This window comes from Melanerpes formicivorus, unplaced genomic scaffold, assembly GCF_026170545.1.
Source record: "Melanerpes formicivorus ecotype bairdi unplaced genomic scaffold, bMelFor1.0.p_v2 SCAF_92, whole genome shotgun sequence".
Classification (NCBI taxonomy): domain Eukaryota; kingdom Metazoa; phylum Chordata; class Aves; order Piciformes; family Picidae; genus Melanerpes; species Melanerpes formicivorus.
Window position 1 is genome coordinate 2,572,776 of NW_027142444.1, and position 27,147 is coordinate 2,599,922.

Consider the following 27,147-nt stretch of genomic DNA (forward strand, 5'->3'; position numbering starts at 1 on the left):
CACCTCCCTGGGCAGCCTCTTCCAGTGCCTGACAACCCCTGCTGGGAAGGGATTGTTCCTCAGGCCCAACCTGAACCTCCCTTGGTGCAGCTCAGAGAGGTTGTGGAGTCTCCTTCTCTGGAGCCTTTCCAGCCCCATCTGGATGTGTTCCTGTGTGAGCTGGGCTGGATCCTGTGCTCCTGCTCTGCCAGGGCCCTTGGACTGGATGAGCTCTGGAGGTCCCTTCCAACCCCTAACCTCCTGTGAGCCTGTGGTCACAGAATGCTTTGGGTTGGGAAAGCCCTCTGTGGCCATCCAGTCCAACCAGCAGCCCAGCACCACCATGGCCACCCAACCATGGCCCCAAGTGCCATGGCCAGAGGTTTCCTGCACACCTCCAGCGCTGGGGACTGCTGAGTTTTGGAAGAGGCAAACTGGGTTTGTACAGAGGAGGAGGAATTTGGCTCTCCATCAGCTGCTGAATCTTCCTCCAGGCTGGGAGTGCTCCTGGAGAAGAGGAGGCTGCAGGGAGACCTGACAGCAGCCTGCCAGGACCTGAAGGGGACTGCAAGAAAGCTGGGGAGGGACTTTTGACAAGAGCTTGTGGTGACAGGAGGAGGGGCAGTGGTTTTGAGCTGGAAGAGGGGAGACTGAGACTGGAGATGGGGAGGAAGCTCTTGCCAGTGAGGCTGGGGAGACACTGGAGCAGGGAGGCTGGAGGCATCCAAGCCCAGGCTCGATGGGGCTCAGAGCAGCCTGGTCTAGCTGGGGCCATCCCTGCTCACTGCAGGGTGCTTGGAACCAGATGACCTTTGGAGGTCCCTTCCAAGCCAGTGCATTCTCCCAGTCTGTGACCCTGGAGGTCTCCTCCCACCCCCACCCCCCCTGTAACTCCCTCAGCTGCCCCCAGACCCCAAGCTTCATCGGCCCTCCAGCACCCCCCTGGCCACAGGCAGCAGGAGGCCAGCGCCAGACCTGCTGCTGCAGAAGGCTCTTGCTGACCTGCATGTTTTCTGTGGCATCCCCCAGCAGCCCTCCAAAGGTGATGGCATTGGTGACTGTGGCCAGGTAGATGAAGAGGATGGCTGAGAGGGACTGGATGTTCAAGGCGTCCAGGAAGTCGCTGGCGAAGAACGGAGCCTTCCTCCTGATGTCTTTGATCAGACCTCCACAGAACCTGCAGGGACAAGAGGAGGCTCCTGCTGGCTCACTCCCAGCCCTTGCCCAAAGTCCCTACCCAGCTCTCCTGGAGCCCCTTCAGGTACTGGGAGGCTGCTCCAAGGACTCCCTTGCCCCAAGTCCCTCCTCAGCTCTCCTGTAGCTCCCTTCCGGTACTAGGAGGCTGCTCCAAGGTCTCCCTTGCCCAAAGTCCCTCCCCAGCTCTCCTGTAGCTCCCTTCAGGTACTGGAAGGCTGCTCCAAGGTCTCCCTTGTCCAAAGTCCCTCCCCAGCTCTCCTGTAGCTCCCTTCAGGTACTGGAAGGCTGCTCCAAGGTCTCCCTTGTCCAAAGTCCCTCTCCAGCTCTCCTGTAGCTCCCTTCAGGTACTGGAAGGCTGCTCCAAGGACTCCCTTGCCCCAAGTCCCTCACCAGCTCTCCTGTAGCTCCCTTCAGGTACTGGAAGGCTGCTCCAAGGTCTCCCTTGTCCAAAGTCCTTCCCCAGCTCTCTTGGAGCCCCTTCAGGTACTGGGAGGCTGCTCCAAGGTCTCCCTTGCCCCAAGTCCTTCCCCAGCTCTCTTGGAGCCCCTTCAGGTACTGGAAGCTTTCTCCACTGGAAGTCTCCCCAGAGCCTTCTCTTCTCCATGCTGATCAGCCCCAGCTCTCTCAGCCTGTGCCCACAGGGGAGGTTTTGCCACCCTCTGATCACCTCTGTGGCCTCCTCTGGGCCTGCCCCAACAGTTCCATATCTGGGGGCACCAGAACTGGACACAGTCCCCAGGTGCCATGGCCACAGGTTTCTGGAGCCCCTCCAGGGCTGGGGACTCCACCACCTCCCTGGGCAGCCTCTGCCAACCCCTGACCACTCTGGCAGCAAAGACCTTTTTGCCTGCTCTCCAACCTGAGCCTGCCCTGGCACAGTGTCAGGCCATTGCCTCTCTTCCTGTCCCCTGGGACTAGGGAGCAGAGCCCAAGCCCCAGCTCACTGCAAGCTGCTCTCAGGGAGCTGCAGAGAGCAGTGCAGCCACTCTGAGTCTCCCAACAGTAATTAAGGTTCTAGTGAGAGTAGCTGAGCCTGTGTGCCACTCACCTGCCAGTCCTCTGCAGCTCTTCACAGTCCCCATGGCCTCCACCTCCATGGCCCCCATCATGAGGAGTGTCTCCATTCATCTGCAGGTTCTCCCCACCAGAGTACATGTTTTTCCTGGCCAAGAAAGCAAAGCAGAGAGCAGCTCACAGCCTGAGGGCTCCACACAACACAATCATAGGGCCCTAGAGTGGCTCAGGGTGGAAGGGACCTCAAGAGATCATAGAGTCAATAAGGTTGGAAAAGACCTCAGAGGTCACCAGGTCCAACACCTGCTGCAACATCTCTCAAGTGGACTTGGTTGCCCAAGGCCTCATCCAGCCTGGCCTTGAACACCCTCCCCAGGGAGGAGGCAGCCACAGCCTCCCTGGGCAGCCTGTTGCAGCCTCTCACCACCCTCACACTGAAGATCATCTTCCTCAGCTCCAGTCTAACCTGGCTCTCCCTCAGCTTCAGTCCCCCTTGTCCTGTCTCTAGACCCCCCCCTATGAGCAGTCCCACCACACAATCCACACAAGAGAAGTGCTCCACAACCTCTCCTGAAGCCAGCTGGTCCAGAGGAGCCTCAAAGGCTGACCTGCCAGCAGCCACAGCTCCATGGAACGTGTTGGAAAGACCAAGCAGAACCCCAAGGGGTCTGGGTGAGCACTGTGAACGTCGCCACGTGCCCACAACATCACCTCAGAGGGTACAAAGCTGCAAGAGCATCCTCCAGCTAGCAAGGAAGCCCTGAAGATATAGAAGGAAGCCCTGGTGAACAGAATAGAATAGAATAGACCAGACCAGACCAGGTTGGAAGAGACCTCAGAGATCATCCAGTCCAACCTCTCACCCAGCACCATCTCATCAACTAAACCGTGGCACCAAGGGCCTCAGCCAGGCTCTTCCTCAACACCTCCAGGGATGGGGACTCCACCACCTCCCTGGGCAGCACATCCCCATGGCCAATCTCTCTTGCTGGGAAGAATTTTCTCCTAGCATCCAGCCTGATCCTCCCCTGGCACAGCTTGAGACTGTGTCCTCTTGTTCTGGTGCTGCTTGCCTGGGAGAAGAGACCAACCCCCACCTGGCTACAACCTCCCTTCAGGGAGTTGGAGAGAGCAATGAGGTCTCCCCTGAGCCTCCTCTTCTCCAGGCTAAGCAACCCCAGCTCCCTCAGCCTCTCCTCCCAGGGCTGTGCTCCAGACCCCTCCCCAGCTTTGTTGCCCTTCTCTGGACACCTTCCAGCACCTCAACATCTTTCCTAACCTGAGGGGCCCAGAACTGGACACAGGACTCAAGGTGTGGCCTGAGCAGTGCTGAGCAGAGGGCAGGATGAGCTCCCTGCTCCTGCTGGCCACACTGCTCCTGATGCAGGCCAGGATGCCATCAAGCTTGCTGGGGCCCTGAGCAACCTGCCCTCGTGGAGGATGCCCCTGCTGACTGCAGGGGATTGGACTGAGTGAGCTTTGCACACTGCACCTGGGCACACTGCTGGCTCATGTTCAGCCTAAGACAGAGCTACAGGTCCCAGCTCCATGCACCTGGGCTACCTGAAGCACCTGCCCTCCCCATCACCCCTCCACTGCCCTAGACCTGCCTGCCTCCTGCCTGTACCTTTTATCTGAAGAAGGCAGAGACTTGGGGGGCTCTATCCTGATGGCTGGATCCCACTCTCCAGGGGGCAGCACAATGACCTCGTCCAGGAACTCATCGATGCCAGCGATCAGGTCCTGCCGGTCCTTGGCTTTGTAGGCGATGTCGTGGAAGACCTGGCAGGGAAAGAGAGGCTCCAGGGAGGAGAGCTTGGAGCTTTCTGCAGCCCAGGCCCCACAGGCAGCCCCTGCAGGCCTTTGCTTCATAGAATCAGAGAATCAATAAGGTTGGAAAAGAGCTCAGAGATCATCAGGTCCAACCTCTCACCCAACACCTCATGACAGCTAAACCATGGCTCCAAGTGCCACATCCAATCCCCTCTTGAACACCTCCAGGGATGGGGACTCCACCACCTCCCTGGGCAGCACATCCCAATGGCCAATCTCTCTTTCCAAGAAGAACTTCTTCCTAACATCCAGCCTGAACCTCCCCTGGCACAGCTTGAGACTGTGTCCTCTTGTTCTGGTGCTGGGTGCCTGGGAGAAGAGACCAACCCCCTCCTGGCTACAACCTCCCTTCAGGGAGTTGGAGAGAGCAAGAAGGTCTCCCCTGAGCCTCCTCTTCTCCAGGCTAAGCAACCCCAGCTCCCTCAGCCTCTCCTCACAGGGCTGTGCTCCAGACCCCTCCCCAGCTTTGTTGCCCTTCTCTGGACACCTTCCAGCAGCTCAATGTCCTTCTTAAACTGAGGGCCCCAGAGCTGGACACAGGACTCCAGGTGTGGTCTAACCAGTGCTGAGCACAGGGCAGGATGAGCTCCCTGCTCCTGCTGGCCACCCTGTTCCTGATCCAGGCCAGGATGCCATTGGCCTTCTTGGCCACCTGGTTCCACACAAACAACTTGAATCATTCTTCAGGAAGCATCAAGGGACAGCATGGAGCCAGCCAGGTGAAACAGCTCCATGGACAGCTGGAAGCACAGAGCAGGAGGGGTTGGAAGGGCCCTCTGGACCAACCCTCTACCAAGGGAGAAGGTCCCCCAGGAACACACCCAGGTGGGGCTGGAATCTCTCCAGGGATGGAGACTCCACCACCTCTCTGGGCAGCCTGCTCCAGGGCTCCAGCAGCCTCACATTACAGCAGTTCCTCCTCCTGTTCAGATGGAGCTCCTGATGGTCAGGTTTGTGCCTGCTATGCCTTGTCCTGTCTCTGGACACCTCTGAACAGAGCCTGGTGCCATCCTCCTGCCACCCAGCCTTGAAGCATTGCTCAGCTCTGCTGAGCTCCCCCTCAGGCTGCTCCTCTGCCAAAGCACCCAGCCCCAGTTCTCCTCAGCAGAGCTGCTCCAGGCCCCTCTGTAGCCCAGTGTGTGAGGAGGAGGCTCAGCTGCATGGGGATGCCCATGCCCAGGCCTGGAAGGACAGCATTGTGGGGTGCTGAAGGGCAGCCTGGGGGAAGGCAGGCTCAGGGAGGAGAGGGGATGGCACTCACCTCGTCCGACATCAGCGTGGCGATGGCTCGGCCGATCTCATGGTAGGACTTGGCTTTGCCCTTCGGTCCCAGCAGGATGAAGAGGAACCTGAGGAGGCAAACAGCTTGCTCCCATTCAGGGTCACCCAAAGGACCACTGGCAGAAGGTCTGGGCAGAAATCCAGCCTTGAAGAGCTGTGGCCCTTAGCTGGAGATCCAGGGGCTGTCAGTGGCCTCCCAAACAAGTGGGGAGTGGAGGTGACACCCTGCAGCCCACCACCACCCAAAGGGCCACTGGTGGAAGGTCTGGGCAGAAATCCAGCCTTGAAGAGCTTAACTGGAGATCCAGAGGCTGTGCTGCACATTTGGCCTCGCAATGATGGAGCTCAGGAGGCACCTTCCAGCTCCTTACTGCCCACAGGCAGCCTTTATGGGAAGGGTCTCCAGGGCTTCCAGCACAGAGTGCAAGCTGTGGGCTGAGCCATGCCTCTCAAGGGGCTGAGGCTGTGTCAAGTGATGGTTTGTGTTCTCAAATGATGTTCTGGGAGGAATCCAAGGAGCTGAAAGTGGCTTAATGGTGTTAAAGGTTCTCCTTCACTCCCAGCATCGCTGAGCTCTCTGCACCTCAGCATTCAGAGCTTCAAAGCCTTACCCTGCTGTCTACAGGCCCACAGGAAAGCTGGGGAGGCTTCAGAGGGTGTCAGGGAGGGATAGGACTGGGGGGGATGGAGCAGAACTAGAAGTGGGGAGACTCAGATTGGATGTTAGGAAGAAGTTGTTCCCCATGAGAATGGTGAGAGCCTGGCACAGGTTGCCCAGGGAGGTGGTGGAAGCCTCATCCCTGGAGGTTTTTAAGGCCAGGCAGGCTGCAGGAGGCACAGGGGAAGGCAAGAGAGAAGCTGTTGCAGCTGGTGGTGTAGGAGGTGGTGTGGGAATGATGATAGGAAAGAGCTGGTGAGACACTGGAACAGGTTGCCCAGGAGAGGCAACCTTTGGAGATAGAAGTGGGGAGATCCAGATTGGCTGTGAGGAAGAAGTTGTTCCCCATGAGGGTGGTGAGAGCCTGGCACAGGTTGCCCAGGGAGGTGGTGGAAGCCTCCTGCCTGGAGGTGTTTGCAGCCAGGGTGGAGGTGGCTGTGAGCAACCTGCTGCGGTGTGAGGTGTCCCTGCCCATGGCAGGGGGGCTGGAGCTGGCTGAGCCTTGAGGTCCCCTCCAGCCCTGGCAGTTGTGTGACTCTCCTCTCTCACCTGGTGGGCACAGGGACCTCAGTCAGAGCCCCCAGCATGACCGCCTGCTGCAGCCGGACGAAGGCGATGAAAGGGCTCTCCAGGAAGTCCACCTCCCCCACCAGCACGTTGGAGGCCTCAGCATCTCGAGGCAGCTTCTTCATGAATTTGTTCTTCAGCTGCAGCAGTGAGAGAGGAGAAGAAAACCAAACAAACCAAGCAGTTCTCCTTAGGAAGGTGGAAGAAAAGCTGCCCAGCTTTGCCTCCCGGCTCACCTTGGGCCCACAGGTAGCATCCCCTCCGAGTCTGCTGAGACACAGACACTGGGAAGATGAGCCCCAGGGGAGCAACCCAGGGCACAGCATCACAGTATCACCAAGGTTGGAAGAGACCTCAAGGATCATCAAGTCCAGCCTGTCACCACAGACCCCATGACTAAACCACCGCACCAAGTGCCACATCCAGTCCCCTCTCGAACCCCTCCAGGGACGGTGACTCCACCACCTCCCTGGGCAGGTCAGGGTGCTGGTGGCCTCCTTGGCCACCTGAGCACACTGCTGGCTCCTGTTCAACTGCTGTCCACCAGCACCCCCAGGTTCTTTCCTGCCAGGCAACTTCCCACCAGCCTGCAGTGCTGCAAGGGTAGAATCCTAGGACCTTGAAGATCACCCAGCCCCAAACGCCTGCCATGGGCAGGGACACTTCCCACCAGCCCAGCCCAGGGAGGTCTGGGCTCCATCCAGCCTGCCTTTGAACACTGCTGCCAGGGAGGGGACCATCCATAGCCTTTCCAGGCAGCTTCCCTAAAGCTGGAAGTGAAAAGCCCAAGGGAATGACATCCCAGCCACCCAAACTTGCTGAGGCTCTCCCTCCCCTCAGGATGGGGGCAGGATCTGTGCTGGAAGCTGCAGCCCCAGACCATTTCAAAGCTCCCAGGTCAGGGTGCTGGTGGCCTTCTTGGCCTCCTGAGCACACTGCTGGCTCATGTTCAGCTGCTGTCCACCAGCACCCCCAGGTTCTTTCCTGCCAGGCAACTTCCCAGCCACTCTGCCCCAAGCCTGGAGTGGTGCAAGGGCAGAATCCTAGAACATCATCCAGCCCCAAAGCCCTGCCACGGGCAGGGACACTTCCCACCAGCCTGGCTTTGAACACTGCCAGGGAGAGACCATCCACAGCCCCCTCCAGGCAGCTTCCCAAAAGCTGGAAGTGAAAAGCCCAAGGGAATGACATCCCAGCCACCCAAACTTACTGAGGCTCTCCCTCCCCTCAGGATCTGTGCTGGAGGCTGCAGCCCCAGTCCAGCTCAAAGCTCCAGGGAGTGAATCTAGGTCATGCAGGCTGACAGAGCTCACAGTGAGGAATGCCTGCCCCTGCCCCTGGAGCTGAGGAGATGTTGAAGCAGCAAAAGCAGTGAATCACTCCCACCAGCAGCCACAGGACTTTGTTCCAAGCCCTGGGATCCCCCCCAGCACCCTCCCCATCCTGGGGGCAGGCAGGAGGCTTTCTCTCAACGGGGCCAAGCTCTTCCTGAACTTCAGAGCTGGCTTTGGCAGGGCTTCCCTGTTGGTATGGCAACACCAAGGTGAACAAACAGTGACACACCAGCAGCAGCAGCAGGAGGCTTTTGTGCCTCCCTCTGACTGACCACATTCATGCCCAGCTGGGCTTTGTCCCATGTGCAAAGGGGAGATAACAGCAGGTGAGGAAACTCCCCTTCTCCCAACATCTCCTCCCCTTCTCCCAACATCTCCTGCCCTTCCAGATGCCACTGCAGCAGCTCAGCAAGCCAGCTCCCTGATCAAGCCATTTTTCTTCCCCTGGCCCTTTTGTTTCACACCAGGCCTGGCAGTGCAGCCCCTGGCAGCTGCCAAGGACATTTGAACAGAGCACAACCAAAGGCTTTCTCACAGGAGGAGGTGGGGACAGGAGTGGGAAGAGCAGCAGGAGCTTCCCCAGCTTCCTCACTTGAGCCTCCTCAACCACTGCTGCTCACAGCCAAAGCTGGAACCAAGCTGCAATATTGTCCCACCATTAAGACTAAGTCACCTGAGAGCTGACTTGGCTCTGACCCCAACCATGACAGCCAAAGGATTCAAAACCTGTCCTAGCCAGGAGGCTGCTCAGGGGAAGAAGGGCTCAGGCTGCTTTGAGCTGTCTCACCTGGGACAAGGCAGAGTGAAACTCCAAGGCAGGTTGTCAAAGGACAGCTCAGCCCAAACATGACAGGAGCTGAAGCAAAGGACCATGAGGGTGGTGAGAGCCTGGCCCAGGCTGCCCAGGGAGGTAGGTGGCAGCTGCCCCATCCCTGGAGCTATTCCAGCTCAGGTTGTTTGGGGCTCTGAGCAACCTGCTCTGGTTGCAGGTGTCCCAGCCCAGGAGGGAGGGGGAAATTCTCTTCTCTGCCCAGCTCCTGCTGTCCTTACAGGCTGGGTTATTCCCTCACCTCCTCCATGGCAAGCCAAGCTCTGCTCCAGAAGGGTGCCAGGCCTCTCCACAACTCCAGCAAGACAGAGGCTGCAGTCAGCCAGGACCAAGGAGGGAGATCTGGGGTGATTTCTCAGGCTGCCTTGGAAAGGCAGGCAGCACAAGGGCTCCATTGTGCAAAGTTCATCAGCAGGACGTGGGCTAATTAACCAAGAGGCTTGTTGGAACCAGTTTGCTTTCCAGTAATGGCTTTCACTACAGGCAGGCAGGCACTGACTGCTCTGCCAGCTGAAAACCTTGCAGCAGGCTTCCCAGCTGGCTGCCCTCCTGCATTTCAGCAGTGGCACCCCCAGCACAGCTGGCTTTGCACCCAGCCCTCCCCTCAAACCCTGACAGCCATCCAGAGGCACCTCAGCAGGGAGGGACAGCTGAGACTGGCACACAGGCAGAGAAAGGTGGGGGTGGGAAGAGACCTCCAGAGATCATCCAGCCCAAAGCCCTTGCAAGAGCAGAATCCAGCACAGCTCACACAGGAACACATCTAAGGGGTTGGAAGGGACCTCTGGAGATCATCCAGTCCAAAGCCCCCTGCTAAAGAAGGGAGCACAAAGCCCAGAGAGGTGCTGGAGACTCCAGCACACAGATCACACAGGATGTGAGGGGCTGGAAGGGACCTCAGGAGGTCTTCCAGTCCAACCCCTTGCCAGAGCAGCACAGAATCCAGCACAGGTCACACAGGAACACATCTTAGGGGTTGGAAGGGACCTCAGGAGGTCTTCCAGTCCAAGCCCCCTGCCAGAGCAGGAGCAGAGAATCCAGCACAGGTCACACAGGAACACATCCAGATGGGGCTTGGAAGGCTCCAGAGAAGGAGACTCCACAACCTCTCTGGGCAGCCTGCTCCAGGGCTCTGGGACCCTCACAGTGCAGAAGTTCCTCCTCATGCTGAGGTGGAACCTCCTGTGCTGGAGTTGATATCCATTGCCCCTTGTCCTATCCCAGGGTGCAAGTGAGCAGAGCCTGTCCCCTCCCTCCTGACCCCCAGCCCTCAGCTATTGATAGCCATTGATTAAATCCCCTCTCAGTCTCCTCTCCAGACTAACCACCCCCAGGGCTCTCAGCCTCTCCTCACAGGGCAGTGCTGCAGTCCCTGAATCATCCTTGCAGCCCTCCCTTGGCCTCTCTCCAGCAGATCCCTGTCCCTCTGAGCTGGGGAGCCCAGAGCTGGATGCAATACCCCAGGTGAGGTCTCAGCAGGGCAGATTAGAGGGGGAGGAGAAGCTCCCTGGCTCTGCTGGCCACGCTCCTCTGAATGCCCCCCAGGAGCCCATCTCTGGAGACATTCCAGCCCCCCCTGGCTGTGTCCCTGTGTGACCTTCTCTAGGTGACTCTGCCCTGGCAAGGGGCTTGGACTGGATGGCCTCCAGGGGTCCCTTCCAAGCCCCTAACCATTCTGGGATGCTTTCAATGACTCTGCACTCACTTTTCCCCACTGCTGCTGCTGCTGGGTGCCTTTAAGGCTGAGCTGCCCTTCCAGAAGCCCCCAGGCAGGCACGGTTTGGAGGAGCAGAGCCCTGCCCAGCTGGCCCACGGCTCAACTGCCTTTCCAAAGGAGCTCTCATTTGCATTCAGGGCTAGAGAAGGCTGAGAGACTTGGTGAGGGGGGGAAAAGAGAGTCTCCAAAAGAAACAGCCAGGCTTTGAGAAGCAAAAAACCCAACAGCCCAACACTTCCTTTGAGGCAAGACAAAGGTTTTCCTGGACTCTGCACAGAGCTCTCATTCAGGCACCAGTTGAACCCAACTCAGCCTTCCCCCCAACCCCCCCAGAGCCTTCAGCTCCCAGAAAGGACAAAGAACATCACCCTAGGCTAAGGAACTGGGCACACTGCTGGGGGCCTGGCACTGGAGGGCAGCTCTGTTTACTCCTCTGCTGGTTTGGAGCTGCTCTTCCATGGTTCCTTGCCAGCACAGAGCTCTTGCTGAGGTGGTGCACAGGGAGCACCTTCTGCTCCCCCACTGCAGCAGCTCCTGCTCTGGCCTGCAGGACCTGAGCTCCCTGCAGACCTCCTCAGCAGGAAGAGGACCCCAAACACACCCACAGGTGGAACTCTCCCCTCCTGTCTCATGGGGGTCACCTCCTGTTCTCAAGGGCTGCTGCTCAGAGCATGCAGGCTCCAGCCTCAGGACCCAGCTCCCCCTGCTCCTTCTGCTTCATTTTCCTGCTCCTCAACCCCCCAGCTGCTAAGCACAGCAAAGGCTGAGTCTGAAGGCTTACCTGATCCTTCTCAGGCTTGTCAGAGATGTCGTTGAGGCTGGTGGAAGTGAGGTTTCTGTGAGCCATGGCTGGGCTGCCTGCAAGAACAATGTCAGCACACCAGTTACAGCTCCTGCCTGCAGCCAGCCAGAAGGACACAGAGGCTCAGGCTACAGCAGCACCCTTCCTCGACCAGGGGAGGTTGGTGTGGGCAGTCTCAGACCCTGGCAGGCTGCTTCCTGTGGCTTCACATGGCCCATGGGAGGTTAAGATGTTGTAACCCTCGGTCACCTCTGACCCCCAGCAGCCCCATGGCTCTCAGGACAGCAAGAGAGTCCAAGGACTTGCCATAATGCCTGCCTGTGGGAGGAAAAGCAAAGCAGCAGCACGATGCTGCCCTGCTTCCAGCTGGGGCAGACCCTGCTGCTGCCAGGTTGCCCAGGCCCTAGCCACAAAGCCAGCTGGGACCCCCACGGTCACCCCAGCCTGCAAAGCCCTCACCTCAGCTCTCCTGTGCAGAAGGCACCTGCAAGCTTTGGCCAAAGGGCTCCCAGGAAGCTCCTTGTGCCACGCTGGAGCACTCCAGATGAGGAGGTTCCCCTCCCTGACCCTTCCTCTGCAGTGTGCCAGCACTCCTGCTCCAGCCAGTGGCACAGCTCCTGCCAGGAAGGAGGTCCTGAGCCTGAGGAGAGAGCAAGCCTGCACCTGCCCCCTTTCTGAGAGCCAGCCCCACCACCAGCTGGGGGCACATCAGCCCTAACTCCATCCACCTGGCACAGCACACAGCCCTCACTGCCCCTCCCTTTTCCCCCTCCTCATCAGCTTGGCCCTGCTCTGAAGACACCAACCCCAAAACTCACAGAACCACCAAGGCTGGAAGAGACCTCCAAGATCATCAGGTCCAACCTGTCACCACAGACCTCATGGCTACACCATGGCACCAAGGGCCACATCCAGGCCCCTCTTGAACCCCTCCAGGGATGGGGACTCCACCCCCTCCCTGGGCAGCACACTCCCCCAAGCTTCTCTTCCTTCCCCCAGGTCCCACTCTTGGGGCAGCTCTCCCAGGCTGAGGTGGGGATTGCTGAGAGGATGATTCCTCTCTCTCCACCTTCCTGCAGCACCTTCTGCCCTTCCTGCTGCCAGCCCAAGCTTCCACAGCACACAGGATGACTGCTCTCCCTGCAGAGTCAGCTGCCTCTGCAGGATCATCCTTTGAAGGTGCCCTCACAAGGGCCTCAAGTTCAGACTGGTCCCACTCTGACCATCTTTGGAACACAGGCTGGCAGCCACAAGCTTCACCTTTCACCAGCTTTGCTGACCTAAGGAACCTGACAGCAGCCCAGCCTGCACTGGGAAGTTTTCCCACCCACCCCCAACAAATCCTTGATTTTTATCTTGACCACCAAGCAAAGCCCAGAAAGGAAAAAGCCCAGCAAGGGCCCTGCTAGAAATGCAAGACCCAACCTGTGCCCCAGCCAGAGCCTTGGGCACACCATGGCCAGCCTCAGGAGGAGAATTTCCTGATTTAGGCTGAATTCAGGTCGCTGTCTGCCTGGGAAAGGGGAGCTGAGCCTCTCCCTGGCTGTGCTCAGGCAAGTCCTGGGGCAAGAAGTGAGGTGAGCAGTCCAAAGCCCTGCGTGGCATCACCTCACCCTACCAACAGCCTGAGCTTCATGGGGGAGAGCCTCAGCTTCCCAGGCCTGCAAGGAAGGTCCTGGTGGCAGCAGGGCAGTAGGCTGAGCCTTCCTGGGGGCCCATCACACTCCTCTGTGGCCAGCATGGCTCCTGAGGAGCAATGCTCTCCCGAGGATCAGTAGAGGGAAGCGTGGCAGAGAGGAGCCAGGGAGCAAGCTGGTGAGCTCTCCCAGACCAAGGGAGTCTGCTTTTGTATGGAATTCCATGGAATTGGGTTGGATGGAAGTGGCCTTTGAGCTCATCCAGGCCAGCTGCTAACCCTGCACTGCCAGCTCAGCACTGAGCCATGGCCCTCAGCACCACATCCCCACAGCTTTGAACCCACCACCCCCTGGGGATGGGGACTCCAGCACTGCCCTGGGCAGCCTGACCCAGGGCTCTTTGGGGGAGAAATTGTTCCTCATGTCCAACCTGAAGCTCTTCTGGTGCAACCTGAGGCTGTTTCCTCCTAGAATCATAGAATGGGCTGGGCCAGAAGGAGCCTCCAAAGCTCACCCAGTCTGACCCCCCCCACAGCCAGCAGGGACCAGGTTGCCCAGGGCCTCCTTGAGCCTCAGCTTGAATATTTTGTCCTGTGACTTGTTCCTTGGGACAAGAGACCAGCCCCCACCTGGCTCCAACCTCCTTTGTCCAACCTAAACCTCCCCCTCCAGGGCAATGAGAATGTTTCAGTGGCACTCAGGACTCAGCACCGGTGGCACAACTCAGGAAGCCCAAGGGCAGAGCCATCCCCTGCAGAGGAGCACAGCCTGACCTACCTGCTCCATCCCAGAGGAAAGGAGGGAAAAAAGGCAAAAGAGGATGAAACAGAGCAGGGGGAGGAGATGATGATGATGATGATGATGGAGGTGAGAAGAGGAGCAGAGCAGCAGCCAGCCATCTGCAGCCTCCCCACTGTTAACGCAGCAGCCAGCATTAGAAGCCTGGGTGGTGCCAGTTCCCCCTTGCTCTTCTTCTTCTTCTTCCTCTTCTTTCTCCTCTTCTTCTTCTTCCTCCCATGTCCACCAGCCCCTCCCCACCCCCCAGGTGTCTCCCTGCCCCTCACTTACTGAGCCATCCCACGCTGGGGCTGCGCTGCACCTGGATCTCGTCGTCGGCCGTGCGGGTGGCCAGGCAGGGCACTGAGCTCTCCAGGGGGCTGCGTGCTTGGAGGGGGGCAAGCAGCAGACAGGAGCAGCAGCAGAGGAGGAGGAAGAGGAGGAGGAGGAGGAGGAGAAGGAAGAGAGCAAGAGTCAAAAGGAAAGAATGGGAGGGGGAAAAGAAACCAAACCCAAAAGGAAAGGAAGAAAGGGAACTGCACAAGCAAGGCAGGGAGGAGGCAGAAGGTTTGGGCAGCCCCAGGGATGCCTTTCTGCAAGGCAACAGCTCTGGAGCAGGGCAGCTCCACCTTGCAGAGACTGACTGACTGCAGCTCAAGGTGTCTCAGAAGGAGCTTCCCAGCCATCAAAAGTCAGGCAGCTGCAGTGGCAGCCATGCTGAGCAGCCCCAGGCTGTGCTGGGGGTCTCAGGGGGGGACACGTCCCTGGAGGAGCCAGCTGGGACCACACAGAGACACAAGCAGAGCAGCTGGGGCTTGGAAATGCACACCTCAGCCTGCAGTGCCTCCAGCTCCTGCACAGCAGCTGGGGAGGGTTTCCCAAGCTTGCCTCATTTCTGAGCCTAAACTTCTCCCCTCCTTCAGCTGCCACCAAATTCAGCCCTAGGACCACAGGGAGTCAGGGGCTGGAAGGCACCTCCAGAGCTGTCCTCCTCTCAGGGCATCAGCCAGCATGGTGCAGGCACCCCAAGGGTGATCTTGTAGAGTCCTTTTGGGTTGGAAAAGGCATCCAAGATCATCCAGCCCAACCTTCCACCTCAGAGCACCATGGCCACTCCACCACGTCCCCAAGTGCCACGGGCACACACTTCTTGAACACCTCCAGGTCCAGAGCCCAGGAGGCATTCCCAGCCTTGAGGTCTCCCAAATCCCCTTGATGAGACCTGACATCATTTCATTGGGGTTTCAATCCCAACTGCCCTGAGCAAAAGGCAGGAGAAGGGAAATCATGAGCAGGATCCATGCCACAGAACCCTGCAATGGGTTGGGTTAGGTTGGGTTGGAAGGGACCTGGGAGATCATCCAGCTCCAAACCCCCTTGGCCATGAGCAGGGACAGCTCCCACTAGCCCAGGTTGCTCCTTATCCAAGTCCCTCCTTCCAAGAAGGGCAGCCAGAGCAGAAAGCCAAACTGCTCCCAAACATCCCAGCCCAGACAAAGCCTCTTGGGAAGAGGTGGGAAGGCAGAGGAGCTCAACCACCTCCCTGGGCAGCCTGTGCCAGGGTCTCCCCCCACTCCTGGTGCAGAGCTTCCTCCTGATGTCCAACCTAACTCTGCCCTGCTCCAGTTTCAAACCACTGCCCCTCATCCTGTCCCCCTCTGAGCAGTCCCTCCCCAGCCTGCCTGGAGGTCCCCTTCAGCTATTGAAATGCAGCTCTGAGGTCTCCCTGCAGCCTTCTCTTCTCCTTCCTTAATCCCAAGTGAAACCACACCCCAGACACTCACTGGGTGCCCAGTCCTGACATGACTGAGGCATCCCTGAGGGGACCTCAAGTGTTTGGTTGATGAAGGACAAAACCCCCTGAGGCTCCTGCAGATGTGATGTCCAGAATGGGAAATCAGCAGCAGGGGCTTGAGGAGCCACACCTCAGCTGGGCCCCTCTCAGATCCAGCCCTCCACAGGCTGTGCACAACACCCAGGGTGCCCAGTGAGGACCCCCAGGGCATTCTTTTGCTTCACCCCCTGGGACTTTGGTGCTGTCCACTCAATGCTGCATCCCCCCCAAGGCACTCACACAGGACAGGATGCACCACTGGCAGCAACAATCCTCTGCCCATGCACACACAGAGCTGCTGCCAAAGCCAGGGGTGCCGAGGAGGTGGAGATATTGCTGAAGGAAGAGGAGAGGTTAGGGAGGAAGGTTAGGGCCTGGTTTAGAAGCAGGGCACAGAGAGCTGAGAGGCCTCACAGTGCACCAAGAAGGAAGCAGTTTCTTGGGCTTGCTTTCCTTGCTGGGTAGTTGAGATGAGGACTCCTGGACAGATGTGCAGACTGCAGCGGGAGGCAGCTGCCACCAGGCCCAGACATGACAATAGGCTTAAGACTCCTCTTTATCAACCCCCTCCCCCCTTTTTTCTGTTGATTACCACCAGTGAGAGGACAGCAAATCCCAGCGTGGGGAGGGTCAGGCTGACTGCCAGGGCCTCTCTAGCTGTCTGCATGCAGCACACACACACACACAGAGACACCAACACAAGCACGGCAGGCTCTTAGCCGCACCGAGAGGCAGTCACGGCACGCACCACGAGACGGCTTGGGGATGGACAAAGCGAGATGGGAATCAGCTTTACCCACACTGGACCATGATTGAATGGCAATAAAATGCAAGCCAGATGTCACTGTCAGGTCATTCTGTGACCAGGAGGGCCATTGACACCATCTGCTGCAGAAATGGAACCTGCAGGAGAGCTTCGGCTCTGCCCTCGGCTCAGCTCCAGCGTTTCCAGGGCGTGGAACGCTTTGGGTTGGAAGGGACCTTAAAGATCAGCCAGTTCCAAACCCCCCCAGCCCTGCCATGGGCAGGGACACCTCACACCAGCCCAGGTTGCTCAAGGCCTCATCCACCCTGGTCTTAGAATTGTCAGGGTTGGAAGGGAGCTCAAGGCTCAGCCAGATCCAACCCCCTGCCATGGGCAGGGACACCTCACACCACAGCAGGTTGCTCACAGCCACATCCAGCCTGGCTGCAAACACCTCCAGGCAGGAGGCTTCCACCACCTCCCTGGGCAACCTGTGCCAGGCTCTCACCACCCTCATGGGCAACAACTTCTTCCTCACATCCAATCTGAGTCTCCCCACTTCTATTTCCAAAGGTTGCCTCTCCTGGGCAACCTGTTCCAGTGTCTCACCAGCTCTTTCCTATCATCATTCCCACACCACCTCCTACACCACCAGCTGCAACAGCTTCTCTCTTGCCTTCCCCTGTGCCTCCTGCAGCCAGCCTGGCCTTAAAAACCTCCAGGGATGAGGCTTCCACCACCTCCCTGGGCAACCTGTGCCAGGCTGTCACCATTCCAATGGGGAACAACTTCTTCCTCACATCCAATCTGAGTCTCCCCACTTCTAGCTCTGCTCCATCCCCCCCAGTCCTATCCCTCCCTGACACCCTCAAAAGTCCCTCCCCAGCTTTCTTGCAGCCCCCTGCAGATCCTGGAAGGCCACAATGAGGTCTCCTGGGAGCCTTCTCCTCTCCAGACTGCACAACCCCAACTCCCTCAGTCTGTCCTCACAGCAGAGCAGCTCCAGCCCTCTGCTCCTCCTCCTGGCCCTGCTCTGGACACCTTCCAGCACCTCCAGATCCTTCCTGTCATAGAGGCTCCAGAACTTTCTCTGGGCAACCTGCTGCAGATGCTCAACCTTCTGAGGTCCAGGCCTCCCCTCCCTCCCCTCCTGCCCCACTCAGTCCAGTGAAGATACAGGGAGGAGCAGCATGCCAGGGCCAGAGCAGCTCCCAGAGCCCACCACTGACACGGGGTCAGCGCAGGTCTCTCCGTGCTGCTCCCAGGTTAGAGAAGCATTGTCAGGGCCACGCAGTTAGTGGTGGTGGAGGTGGGGATGGGAAGTTTGCTTTGGAAGGGGAAGGCTATAGCCAGTTAGCCTCTGCATTACCATTATCAGGGTTGGTAAACATCCTACTTGCACTGGAGACGGTCTTCCCGATGTCGGCCAGGGAGCGCAGGTTGGACTTCTTGGTCTGGTGCCTGTGCTTCCTCAGCAGGGTGTAGGTCACCTTGTCCTTCAGCTCGGATTTCAGCAGCCCTGTCTCGATCTGATTGTCCACAATCATCTCTGTCAGAGCACAGAATGAACCAGCTTGGGAAAGAGCTCAGGAGGCGTCCAGGCCAACCTCTCGCCCAGCACCACCTCAGCAGCTGACCCAGAGAGGCAGAGAGTCAGTAAGGATGGAAGAGAGCTTTGAGATCAAATCCAACCTCTCACCCAACACCATCTCATCAGCTGAACCAGAGAGTCAGAGAGTCAATAAGGTTGGAAGAGAGCTCAGGGATCATCCAGGCCAACCTCTCACCCAACACCATCTCATCAGCTGAACCAGAGAGTCAATAAGGTTGGAAGAGAGCTTTGAGATCAAGTCCAACCTCTCACCCAACACCATCTCATCAGCTGAACCAGAGAGTCAGAGAGTCAATAAGGTTGGAAAAGAGCTCAGGGATCATCCAGGCCAACCTCTCACCCAGCACCATCTCAGCAGCTGAACCAGAGAGTCAATAAGGTTGGAAAAGAGCTTTGAGATCAAGTCCAACCTCTCACCCAACACCATCTCATCAGCTGAACCATAGTCCTAGAAGCAATAAGGTTGGAAAACTCTGCTCCTCTGCTGAGCAGCTGCTCTCCTCCAGCCTCTGCCAGAACACAAAGCAACAGAGAGGGCTCTCCAGGGGCTTCCCTCCCTGCTGAGCTCTCTGAGCTTTCTTCCTCCTCCCCCAAACCACACTGCAAGCTCCACTTTGCTCCCCCAAAACCTCCAAGCCAAACTTGGATCAGCTTTCAATACAGAGCTGAGTTCACCTCCCAGGCCCTCAGTAGAGCCTCATTCAGTGACAGGAGGAAGTCCTGGAGATGAGGGGCTCTAATTAAATCACTCCTCAGGACTCTGAGCAAAGTGATGGCAACTCCAGAAGGCAGAACTTGCTCCACTTGTCACAGGCTTTGCCTTCATCTGCATCACCAGCACGAAGCCCACTGCAGGCTGCTCACTCCCCATCAATCCTCTCCTCTCCACTCCCCCATCCCAGAGGAGAAGGGACAAAAAAACCAACCCCAAACCCAACCCAAACCCCAGGCAGATCTGTGAAGCCTCTCTCTGGTCCATTAAACCTCACATTAAGTTGTCCCCTCGATTCCTCCAGTTAGGGAGCTGTCCCCCCAGGGCAAGTGGCAGCTCTGATTTGTCTACCAGGAGCTTCCATTTGTGCTAATAATGAGAGGTATGAAGGGGGCAAAGGAGGTAGAATGTGCAGCACAGTTGGTGACCCACTCAGGCAGGAAAAGCAGCCCCTCTGTGCTGCCCCACAGAGAGGGGAGAAGGGAGAGAGAGAGGGGAGAGGGGAGAGAGAGAGAGGGGAGAAGGGAGAGAGAGAGAGAGGGGAGAAGGGAGAGAGAGAGAGAGGGGAGAAGGGAGAGAGAGAGAGAGGGGAGAAGGGAGAGAGAGAGAGAGGGGAGAAGGGAGAGAGAGAGAGAGGGGAGAAGGGAGAGAGGGAGAGAGGGGAGAAGGGAGAGAGAGAGAGAGGGGAGAAGGGAGAGAGGGAGAGAGGGGAGAAGGGAGAGAGGGAGAGAGGGGAGAAGGGAGAGAGGGAGAGAGGGGAGAAGGGAGAGAGAGAGAGAGGGGAGAAGGGGAGAGAGAGAGAGAGAGGGGAGAAGGGAGAGAGGGAGAGAGGGGAGAAGGGAGAGAGAGAGAGAGAGAGAAGAAGGGAGAGAGGGAGAGAGGGGAGAAGGGAGAGAGGGAGAGAGGGAGAGAGGGGAGAAGGGAGGAACCTGCAGGTGAGCTTTGTCTCTGCCCTGAGCTCATCTTCAGTGTTTCAGGGCATGGAATGCTTTGGGCTGGAAAGGAGCTCAAGGCTCAGCCAGCTCCAAGCCCCTGCCATGGGCAGGGACACCTCACACTGCAGCAGGTTGCTCACAGCCACATCCAGCCTGGCTGCAAACACCTCCAGGCAGGAGGCTGCCACCACCTCCCTGGGCAACCTGTGCCAGGCTCTCACCACCCTCCTGGGGAACAACTTCTTCTTCACATCCAAGCTGAGTCTCCCCATTTCTACCTCCAAAGGTTGCCTCTCCTGGCAACCTGTTCCAGCCTCTGAGGGCTCCAGCAGTAAACCAAAACTGCTTCTTTTGCCCCTCTGCCTCTGTTCACCCCCCCAGCTCCTGGAGTCAAAGGCTTGGGTGAGTGTCTCCCCCCACTGCGTGCCTCCCTTCCCAGGTTTATTTTGGGATGCCTTCCCCCACGTCACCAGACACAGGCTGTAGCTCTCAGCAATGTCACCCAGTGTCATCCCAGGCCACAGCTATTCTGACCACAAAGCATTCAGCAGCAGCCTGTGCCCTGCCTGCTCTGCACTCTCCATCAGGGCTGCAGGCAAGCACCACCCCCCAACAAAGCTCCCTGGCCTGTGGTGCCCACCCTGGCTCCTGGCTGCAAGCAGCCAGCTCAGTGTCCTGCAGTAGGTGGGACATGCTGAGACCCCTGCCCTTCAAAGGGCACCTACAAGGCAGCTGAGGAAGGACTGTTTAGGCTACCTCTGTCCTGAGACCCCTGCCCTTCCAAGGGGACCTCTGGAGCACCTCTGCTATGAGGACAGACTGAGGGAGTTGGGGTTGTGCAGGCTGGAGAGGAGAAGGCTCCCAGGAGAGCTCATTGTGGCCTTCCAGGATCTGCAGGGGGCTCCAAGAAAGCTGGGGAGGGACTTATTAGGCTACCTCTGTCCTGAGACCCCTGGCCTTCAAAGGGCACCTACAAGGAAGCTGAGGAGGGATGGTTTTACAGGCTGGGGTGATAGGACGAGAGGGAATGGATTGAAGCTTGAGAAGGAGAGATTTAGGCTGCAGATGAGGAAGGGATTCTTAAGAGGCAGGGTGGGGAGACACTGGCCCAGGCTGCCCAGGGCAGTGGTGGAGTCCCCATCCCTGGAGGGGTTTCAGAGCCATGGAGATGTGGTGCTGAGGGCCATGGCTCAGTGCTGAGCTGGCAGTGCCCAGTGAATGGTTGGACTTCAGGATTGTAAAGGTCTCTTCACAGCAGCACAGCACAGCAGAGGTTGGAAGGGACCTCCAGAGGTCAGCCAGGCCAAGCCCCCTGCCAGGGCAGCATCACCCAGGGCAGTCTGCACAGGAATGCATCCAGGTGGGGTTGGAAAGGCTCCAGAGAAGGAGGCTCCAGAGCAGGAGACTCCACAACCCCCCTGGGCAGCCTGCTCCAGGGCTCTGGCACCCTCACAGCACAGAAGTTTCTCCTCATGTTGAGCTGAAACCTTCTCTGCTCAAGTTTGAACCTGTTGGTCCTTGGCTTATTACCAAGAGCTTGGCCCCCAGCCCTCAGCTATTGATAGACATTGATCAGATCCCTCTCAGCCTTCTCTTCTTCTAGACTAAACAGCCCCAGGGCTCTCAGTCTCTCCTCACAGGGTTGATGCTCAGGTCCCCAAATCCTCCTCCTGGCTCTCCCTTGGGCTCTCTCCAGCAGGTCTCTGTCTCTCTGGAGCTGGGGAGCCCCAGAACTCCCCAGCCCAAACCATTCTACAGCTCCCTGAGAAACAGGCAGGGAGGAGCTGAGGGGAAGGTGCAGGGCAGCTTTTACTTACCCACCACCTGTGGGAGGGAGGAGGCCTCGATATCCAGCATTATGGAGCCCTTCTCTATGCAGGTCCTCAACTCAAACAGGCTGTGCAGGGACAAGGTGGCCACATGAGGCTTGCTCCAGCGCTCCCCACCTTGTTCTACCTTCTCCTCAAACTTGATCCACCTGCAGGAGGGCAAAGAGGCTTTGTTAGAGCTGCTGCTGGCTCCTTCAGGACAGCTCCCCTGGCAGCAGCAAGGCAGCTGAACCATCCACAGCACACAGAGGAGGGCCAAGGGTTTCCCCCACACCCCTCCAAGGTCACAAAGCCATGGCTGAGGGGCAAAGGTTTCATCAGCTGCAGTGTGTCACCTCAGCTGGATCACAGGATGTGAGGATCAGAGGATATTAGGGGCTGGAAGGGACCTCAGGAGCTCAGAGGATGTTAGGGGCTAAAAAGGACCTCAGGAGATCAGAGGATGTTAGGGGCTGGAAAGGACCTCAGGAGATCAGAGGATGTTAGGTGCTGGAAAGGACCTCAGGAGCTCAGAGGATGTTAGGGGCTGGAAAGGACCTCAGGAGATCAGAGGATGTTAGGGGCTGGAAAGGACCTCAGGAGATCAGAGGATGTTAGGTGCTGGAAAGGACCTCAGGAGATCAGAGGATGTTAGGGGCTGGAAAGGACCTCAGGAGATCAGAGGATGTTAGGTGCTGGAAAGGACCTCAGGAGATCAGAGGATGTTAGGGGCTGGAAAGGACCTCAGGAGATCAGAGGATGTTAGGGGCTGGAAAGGACCTCAGGAGATCAGAGGATGTTAGGGGCTAAAAAGGACCTCAGGAGCTCAGAGGATGTTAGGGGCTGGAAGGGACCTCAGGAGCTCAGAGGATGTTAGGTGCTGGAAAGGACCTCAGGAGATCAGAGGTTGTTAGGGGCTGGAAAGGACCTCAGGAGCTCAGAGGATGTTAGGGGCTCGAAGGGACCTCAGGAGGTCTTCCAGTCCAAGCCCCCTGCCAGAGCAGGAGCACAGAATCCAGCACAGCTCACACAGGAACACATCCAGGTGGGGCTTGGGAGGCTCCAGAGCAGGGGACTCAGCCTCTCTGGGCAGCCTGCTCCAGTGCTCCCCCACCCTCAAAGCAGCACAGAAGTTGCTCCTCGTGCTCAGAGGGAACTTCTTGTGGTCAAGTTCCCTCCACTCTCTGGCTTTTGTTTAATGATTTAACAAAGCAGATTCTGAAACAGCAGCCCCACAGAGCTCCTCTCTGCCTGGAGAGGAGAGCAAAGGTTAAATCCTCCCCTGTGCAAAATACTCTTTACAGCCCTAACCCCCCCCAGGCAAGCAGGAGCTGTCACCTCCACCTCTAGCCTTGACCCTGCCCGTGGCTCTGCTGCAGCCAGGGGCCTGGGACACCAGCCCCAGTGGGAAGCAGAAGTGCTTGGCTCAGCCTCCCTGCAGACACTGTTTGTGGGGTGGGGGGGAAGGAAGAATCCTGTGCCTGCCACCAAGAGAATCCTACAATGGCTTGGGATGGGTTGGGATGGGTTGGAGGGGTGACCTTAAAGATCACCTAGTTCCAAGCCCTTACTGTGATGATTCTATGAGCACCACCACCACACCCCCCCCAGTGCCCCAGAGCTTCAGCTGACCTCTCAGCAGCACCAAACCTTCCCCTTTCCTGCTCTGTTTCTGATGTCTAATAGGAGGGGTCCCTGCCCAGGGCTGGGGGGTTGGAGCTGGCTGATCCTTGAGGTCCCTTCCAAGCCTGACAACCATTCTATGATTCTGTGTACCCTAACTGGACCTTTAGAGAGAGTCCTTCCCCAGCAGCACCATGCCCCACACAGGGGAAGGTGACATCCTCAAGCCTTGCCCCTGGGGTGACTTCCCCTGCTGTCAGCAACGTCCCCATGGGCAAAGGGACAGCTGCAGCTGGGGCTGCACTACAGAACATGCCTCAAGAACCAGGATGGGCAACTAAAGGTCCTCACTGGGTCCAGCTCTGGGGTTCCCAACACAGAAGAGCCATGGACCTGATGGAGTGGCTCCAGAGGAGGCCATGAAGGTGATCAGAGGGTGGAGAGCCTCCCCTGTGGGGGCAGGCTGAGAGAGTTGGGGCTGTTCAGCCTGGAGAAGAGAAGGCTGCAGGGAGACCTTAGAGCAACCTTCCAGTCCCTGAAGGGGCTCCAACTGCTGAGAAGGGGCTGTGGGGGTAGGACAAGAGGCAGTGGTCTGAAACTGGAGCAGGGCAGAGTCAGGTTGGACATCAGGAGGAAGCTCTGCACCATGAGGTTGATGAGGCACTGGCACAGGCTGCCCAGGGAGGTGCCTGAGGCTCCATCCCTGGAGACATCCCAGGTCAAACTTGATGTGGCCCCTGGGCAGCCTGCTCCAGCTGGAGCTGTCCCTGCTGTGACTGTGGCAGTCATTTTTCTGCTGCCCAGAAGGGCTCTGGAGGGGGTGGCCCCCTCTGCCTGACCCTTCCAGTGCCAGCCCCTTCCTTTCCCTTCCACACTGCTTCAGGTGGCAGAGTGAAGAGCTGCAGCTCCTCTGCCTGCTGCAGTGCAGAGCTGGCCAGCTGCAGCTGGCTGTGTCCCGCAGCAGGAGCTGCAGCTCAGCTTTCAGCAGGCTTGGCTGGGCAAGATGAGGTCATTTCAGGAAGATACTGACAACATCCTCAGCCTGGCCAAGATCCCTATCTGAAGAGAAGAGCTCCAAAGCCAGGAGCTTGGGTCAAGTTTGGGCACCACATGGTGCTTCAAGCATGGCATGTGTCTTCATGAAGCTGCCTCTTCAAAGAGGGAGAACCTGCTCCACCTAGCACTTCTGGAGACATGTGAGGACACCTAAGCCCAGAAACCACTTGCCAGAGAAGAAGAGAAACCTCCCTGGAGGTACCAAGAGCACAGGAATGTGGCCAAGGCCAATGGTCTGCTGGGGGGCATTCAGAGGAGTGTGGCCAGAAGGTCAAGGCAGGGTCTCCTCCCCCTCTGCTCTGCCCTGGGGAGACCAAATCTGGAGTACTGTGTCCAGTTCTGGGGACAGGAACAGACTGGAGAGTGTCCAAGGGAAGCTAGGAGGATGATGAAGGGCCTGGAACAGCTCTGTGTGATGAGGAAAGGCTCAGAGACATGGGGCTGGTTAGTCTGGAGAGGAGAAGGCTGAGAGGAGACCTTATGAATGTTGCTGGAGCCCTGGAGCAGGCTGCCCAGAGAGGCTGTGGAGCCTCCTCCTCTGGAGCCTTTCAAGAGCCACCTGGCTGTGTTCCTGTGTGACCTGCCCTGGGTGACCCTGCTCTGGCAGTGGGGTCAGGCTGGATGATCTCCAGAGGTCCCTTCCAGCCCCAGAGATTCTGTGCTTTCACCATGTGCCACCCAGGGTCCTCCAAAAGGTTGGGGTGGAGGACCCCTGGGGCACCCCTCAAGAAGCAGCAGAGCTTTGTGACCTTGGTGGAGTGGAGGAAAACATCTTCCCCACAGCCACAGTCTCAAGGGCAGACTGAGAAGACTGCTTGGTAAGAAGTGGCACACAAAGGTCTCACCAGCACTGCCACTGGCATTACAACCTCCCCCCAAGGACCCCTGCAGGCACAGAGCAGGGCAGCATCTGCTGCCACCAGCAGGGCTGGGACAGGGGACAGGGTGGAAGCATTGAGCTATTGAGTCAGAGATCCATAGGGTGGGTTGGGTTGGAAGGGACCTTCAAGCTCATCCAGTCCCAACCCCCTGCCATGGGCAGGGACACCTCCCACCAGCCCAGGGTGCTCAAGACCTCATCCAGCCTGGCCTGGAACACCTCCAGGGAGGGAGCATCCACAGCCTCCCCAGGTTAGGAAAGCAATAAAAGGAGAAAAGGATGAGCTCCAAGGCAGAAGTTAAAGAGTAAAAGGTGAAAAGTCCTTCAGGAGGTTCCCCAAGTGGCCAAGAAGTCAAATCAGAGAGAGATAAGGGGGGGTGAAGGGGGAGGTGCTGAAGCACCAAGTCAAATTGCAGGTAAAGAAGATCAAAGAATCAATAAAGTTGGAAAAGACCTCAGAGATCATCAAGTCCAAGCTACCACCCAACACCATCTGATCAACTGAACCATGGCACCAAGTGCCTCAGCCAGGCTCCTCCTAAACACCTCCAGGGATGGGGACTCCACCACCTCCCTGGGCAGCACATCCCAGTGGCCAATCTCTCTCTCTCCTCACCTCCAGCCTAAACTTCCCCTGGCACAGCTCAAGACTGTGTCCTCCTGTTCTGGTGCTGGGTGCCTGGGAGAAGAGACCAACCCCCACCTGGCTACAACCTCCCTTCAGGGAGTTGCAGAGAGCAAGAAGGTCTCCTCTGAGCCTCCTCCTCTCCAGGCTAAACACCCCCAGAGAGAGTTGGGGCTGCTCAGCCTGGAGAAGAGAAGGCTGCAGGGAGATCTTGGAGCAGCCTTCCAGTGTCTGAAGGGAGCTCCAGGGGAGGGACTTCTGACAAGGGCTGGGAGTGATAGGATGAGGACAATGGCTTGGAGCTGGGAGAGGGCAGATTGAGACTGGAGATGAGGAAGAAATTGATGAGAGTGAGGTGGAGAGAAACTAGAACAGGTTGCCCAGGGAGGTTGTGGATGCCTCCTCCCTGGAGGTGTTCAAGACCTGGATGAGGCCTGGAGCAAGCTGTGCTGGTGGGAGGTGTCCCTACCCATGGCAGGGGGTTGGAACTGGCTGATGCCTTCCAACCCATCCTGTGAATCCATCACTTGGACGTGGCCCTGGGCAGCCTGCTCCAGCTGGAGGTCTCCCTGCTGCCTGCCAGGGGCTTGGACCTCCGAGGGGCCTCTCCAGCCCGATGCCATCTGTGCCCCCACGAGCTCCCCTGTCCAGCTGCCCCTCCCTTGCAGAGCCAAGCCCCCCCCAAACCCACCTGGCAGTCTCCTTCCACTCCATCTCTTGCCCATCGACGGCCAGCAGCTCGTCGAGCTCGGTGAAGAGCTGGGGGGGCGCGGGGCTGTCATCCTCCTCGCCCAGGATGAAGCGGATGCGCTCGGCGGCAGGGGAGACTGCAGAGGTGAAAATGCTGCGGTTAACAGCCTGGGAGATGACCAGGGAGGTGAGGCTCCTCTCCTTCCCCTTCTCCCCAAAGCCATTCAGCTGCTTCTCTTGGCTGGCCGTTCCATCTGACATCCTAGGCGCTGCCGGCGGAGGGGCGCGAGCGAGGGTCGGTCTCTCTTGCTCTCTCTCTCCCTTCCTCTGCCTCTCACTTTAACTCCTGAAAAGTTCAAGCTGGGAGTAAAGTTCAGGTGGAACTTGCCTCTTCCTACAGTCCTGAGCTATGCTGCAGCAATCTGCAGCCCTTGTGAAAAAACAGGCACCAGGCACCAGCCCGAGAGGGGGAAAACACAGAGCCCTGCCGAGCCCCCGGCTGCTGCGCACCCTCAGCACCCTCCTGGCCCTCTGCTCAGCCCCAGCTCCTTCACCCCCTGCTTTATAGGGCATAAAACCAGTCTCAACCAAGCTGGTTGGAGGGGGGTTTGCTGTCACAAGCATCCCATAGCTGGGGGGCTTTTCTTTCCCCCCCACCTCCTCCCTGCCAAGCAGGCTGAGGCTCCCATTGGCCTGTCAGGAGCACTGCCCAGGAATATTTAACAGAAGGGTTGTCTCACCTGGACCTGGAGAGCGTGACTCAACCCATTTGGTCAGGCATCAGTGCACTGAGGGCACCACAAAAAAACACCCCAACAAGGTGGGAGAAGGCTTAATGGTGGGGGGTAGGGAGGGAAGGGAAATGTCAACCCACCACGGCTGCCCAGGTAAGGCCAAGGAAATCACAGCAGCACAGCAGAGCTTGGAAAGGACCTCCAGAGGTCAGCCAGTCCCTGCCAGGGCAGCATCACCCAGGGCAGCCAGCTGGGGTTGGAAAGGCTT

General features: G+C 58.2%; 1 protein-coding gene across 4 annotated transcripts in view; it reads right to left on the reverse strand.

Annotated features, from left to right (window-relative positions):
- The window catches only part of LOC137455149 (electrogenic sodium bicarbonate cotransporter 1), a 57,233-nt gene extending 30,639 nt beyond the window's left edge, over positions 1-26,594 (reverse strand). The window contains exons 1-10 of one of the 4 annotated variants that reach the window (XM_068165716.1): positions 26,147-26,594; positions 21,281-21,441; positions 17,601-17,753; positions 13,917-14,012; positions 11,191-11,267; positions 6,512-6,669; positions 5,285-5,372; positions 3,818-3,972; positions 2,225-2,338; positions 982-1,156 (exon numbers count right to left, since the gene is read on the reverse strand). In XM_068165716.1, coding sequence (XP_068021817.1) covers positions 982-1,156; positions 2,225-2,338; positions 3,818-3,972; positions 5,285-5,372; positions 6,512-6,669; positions 11,191-11,267; positions 13,917-14,012; positions 17,601-17,753; positions 21,281-21,441; positions 26,147-26,406 — 1,437 coding nt within the window. In that variant the 5' untranslated portion in view covers positions 26,407-26,594. Of the gene's footprint in view, positions 1-981; positions 1,157-2,224; positions 2,339-3,817; positions 3,973-5,284; positions 5,373-6,511; positions 6,670-11,190; positions 11,268-13,916; positions 14,013-17,573; positions 17,754-21,280; positions 21,442-26,146 lie in introns of all 4 variants that reach the window. The other 3 variants (XM_068165715.1, XM_068165717.1, XM_068165718.1) reach the window with 3 other exon arrangements.
- Between the last annotated feature and the right edge of the window lie 553 nt (positions 26,595-27,147).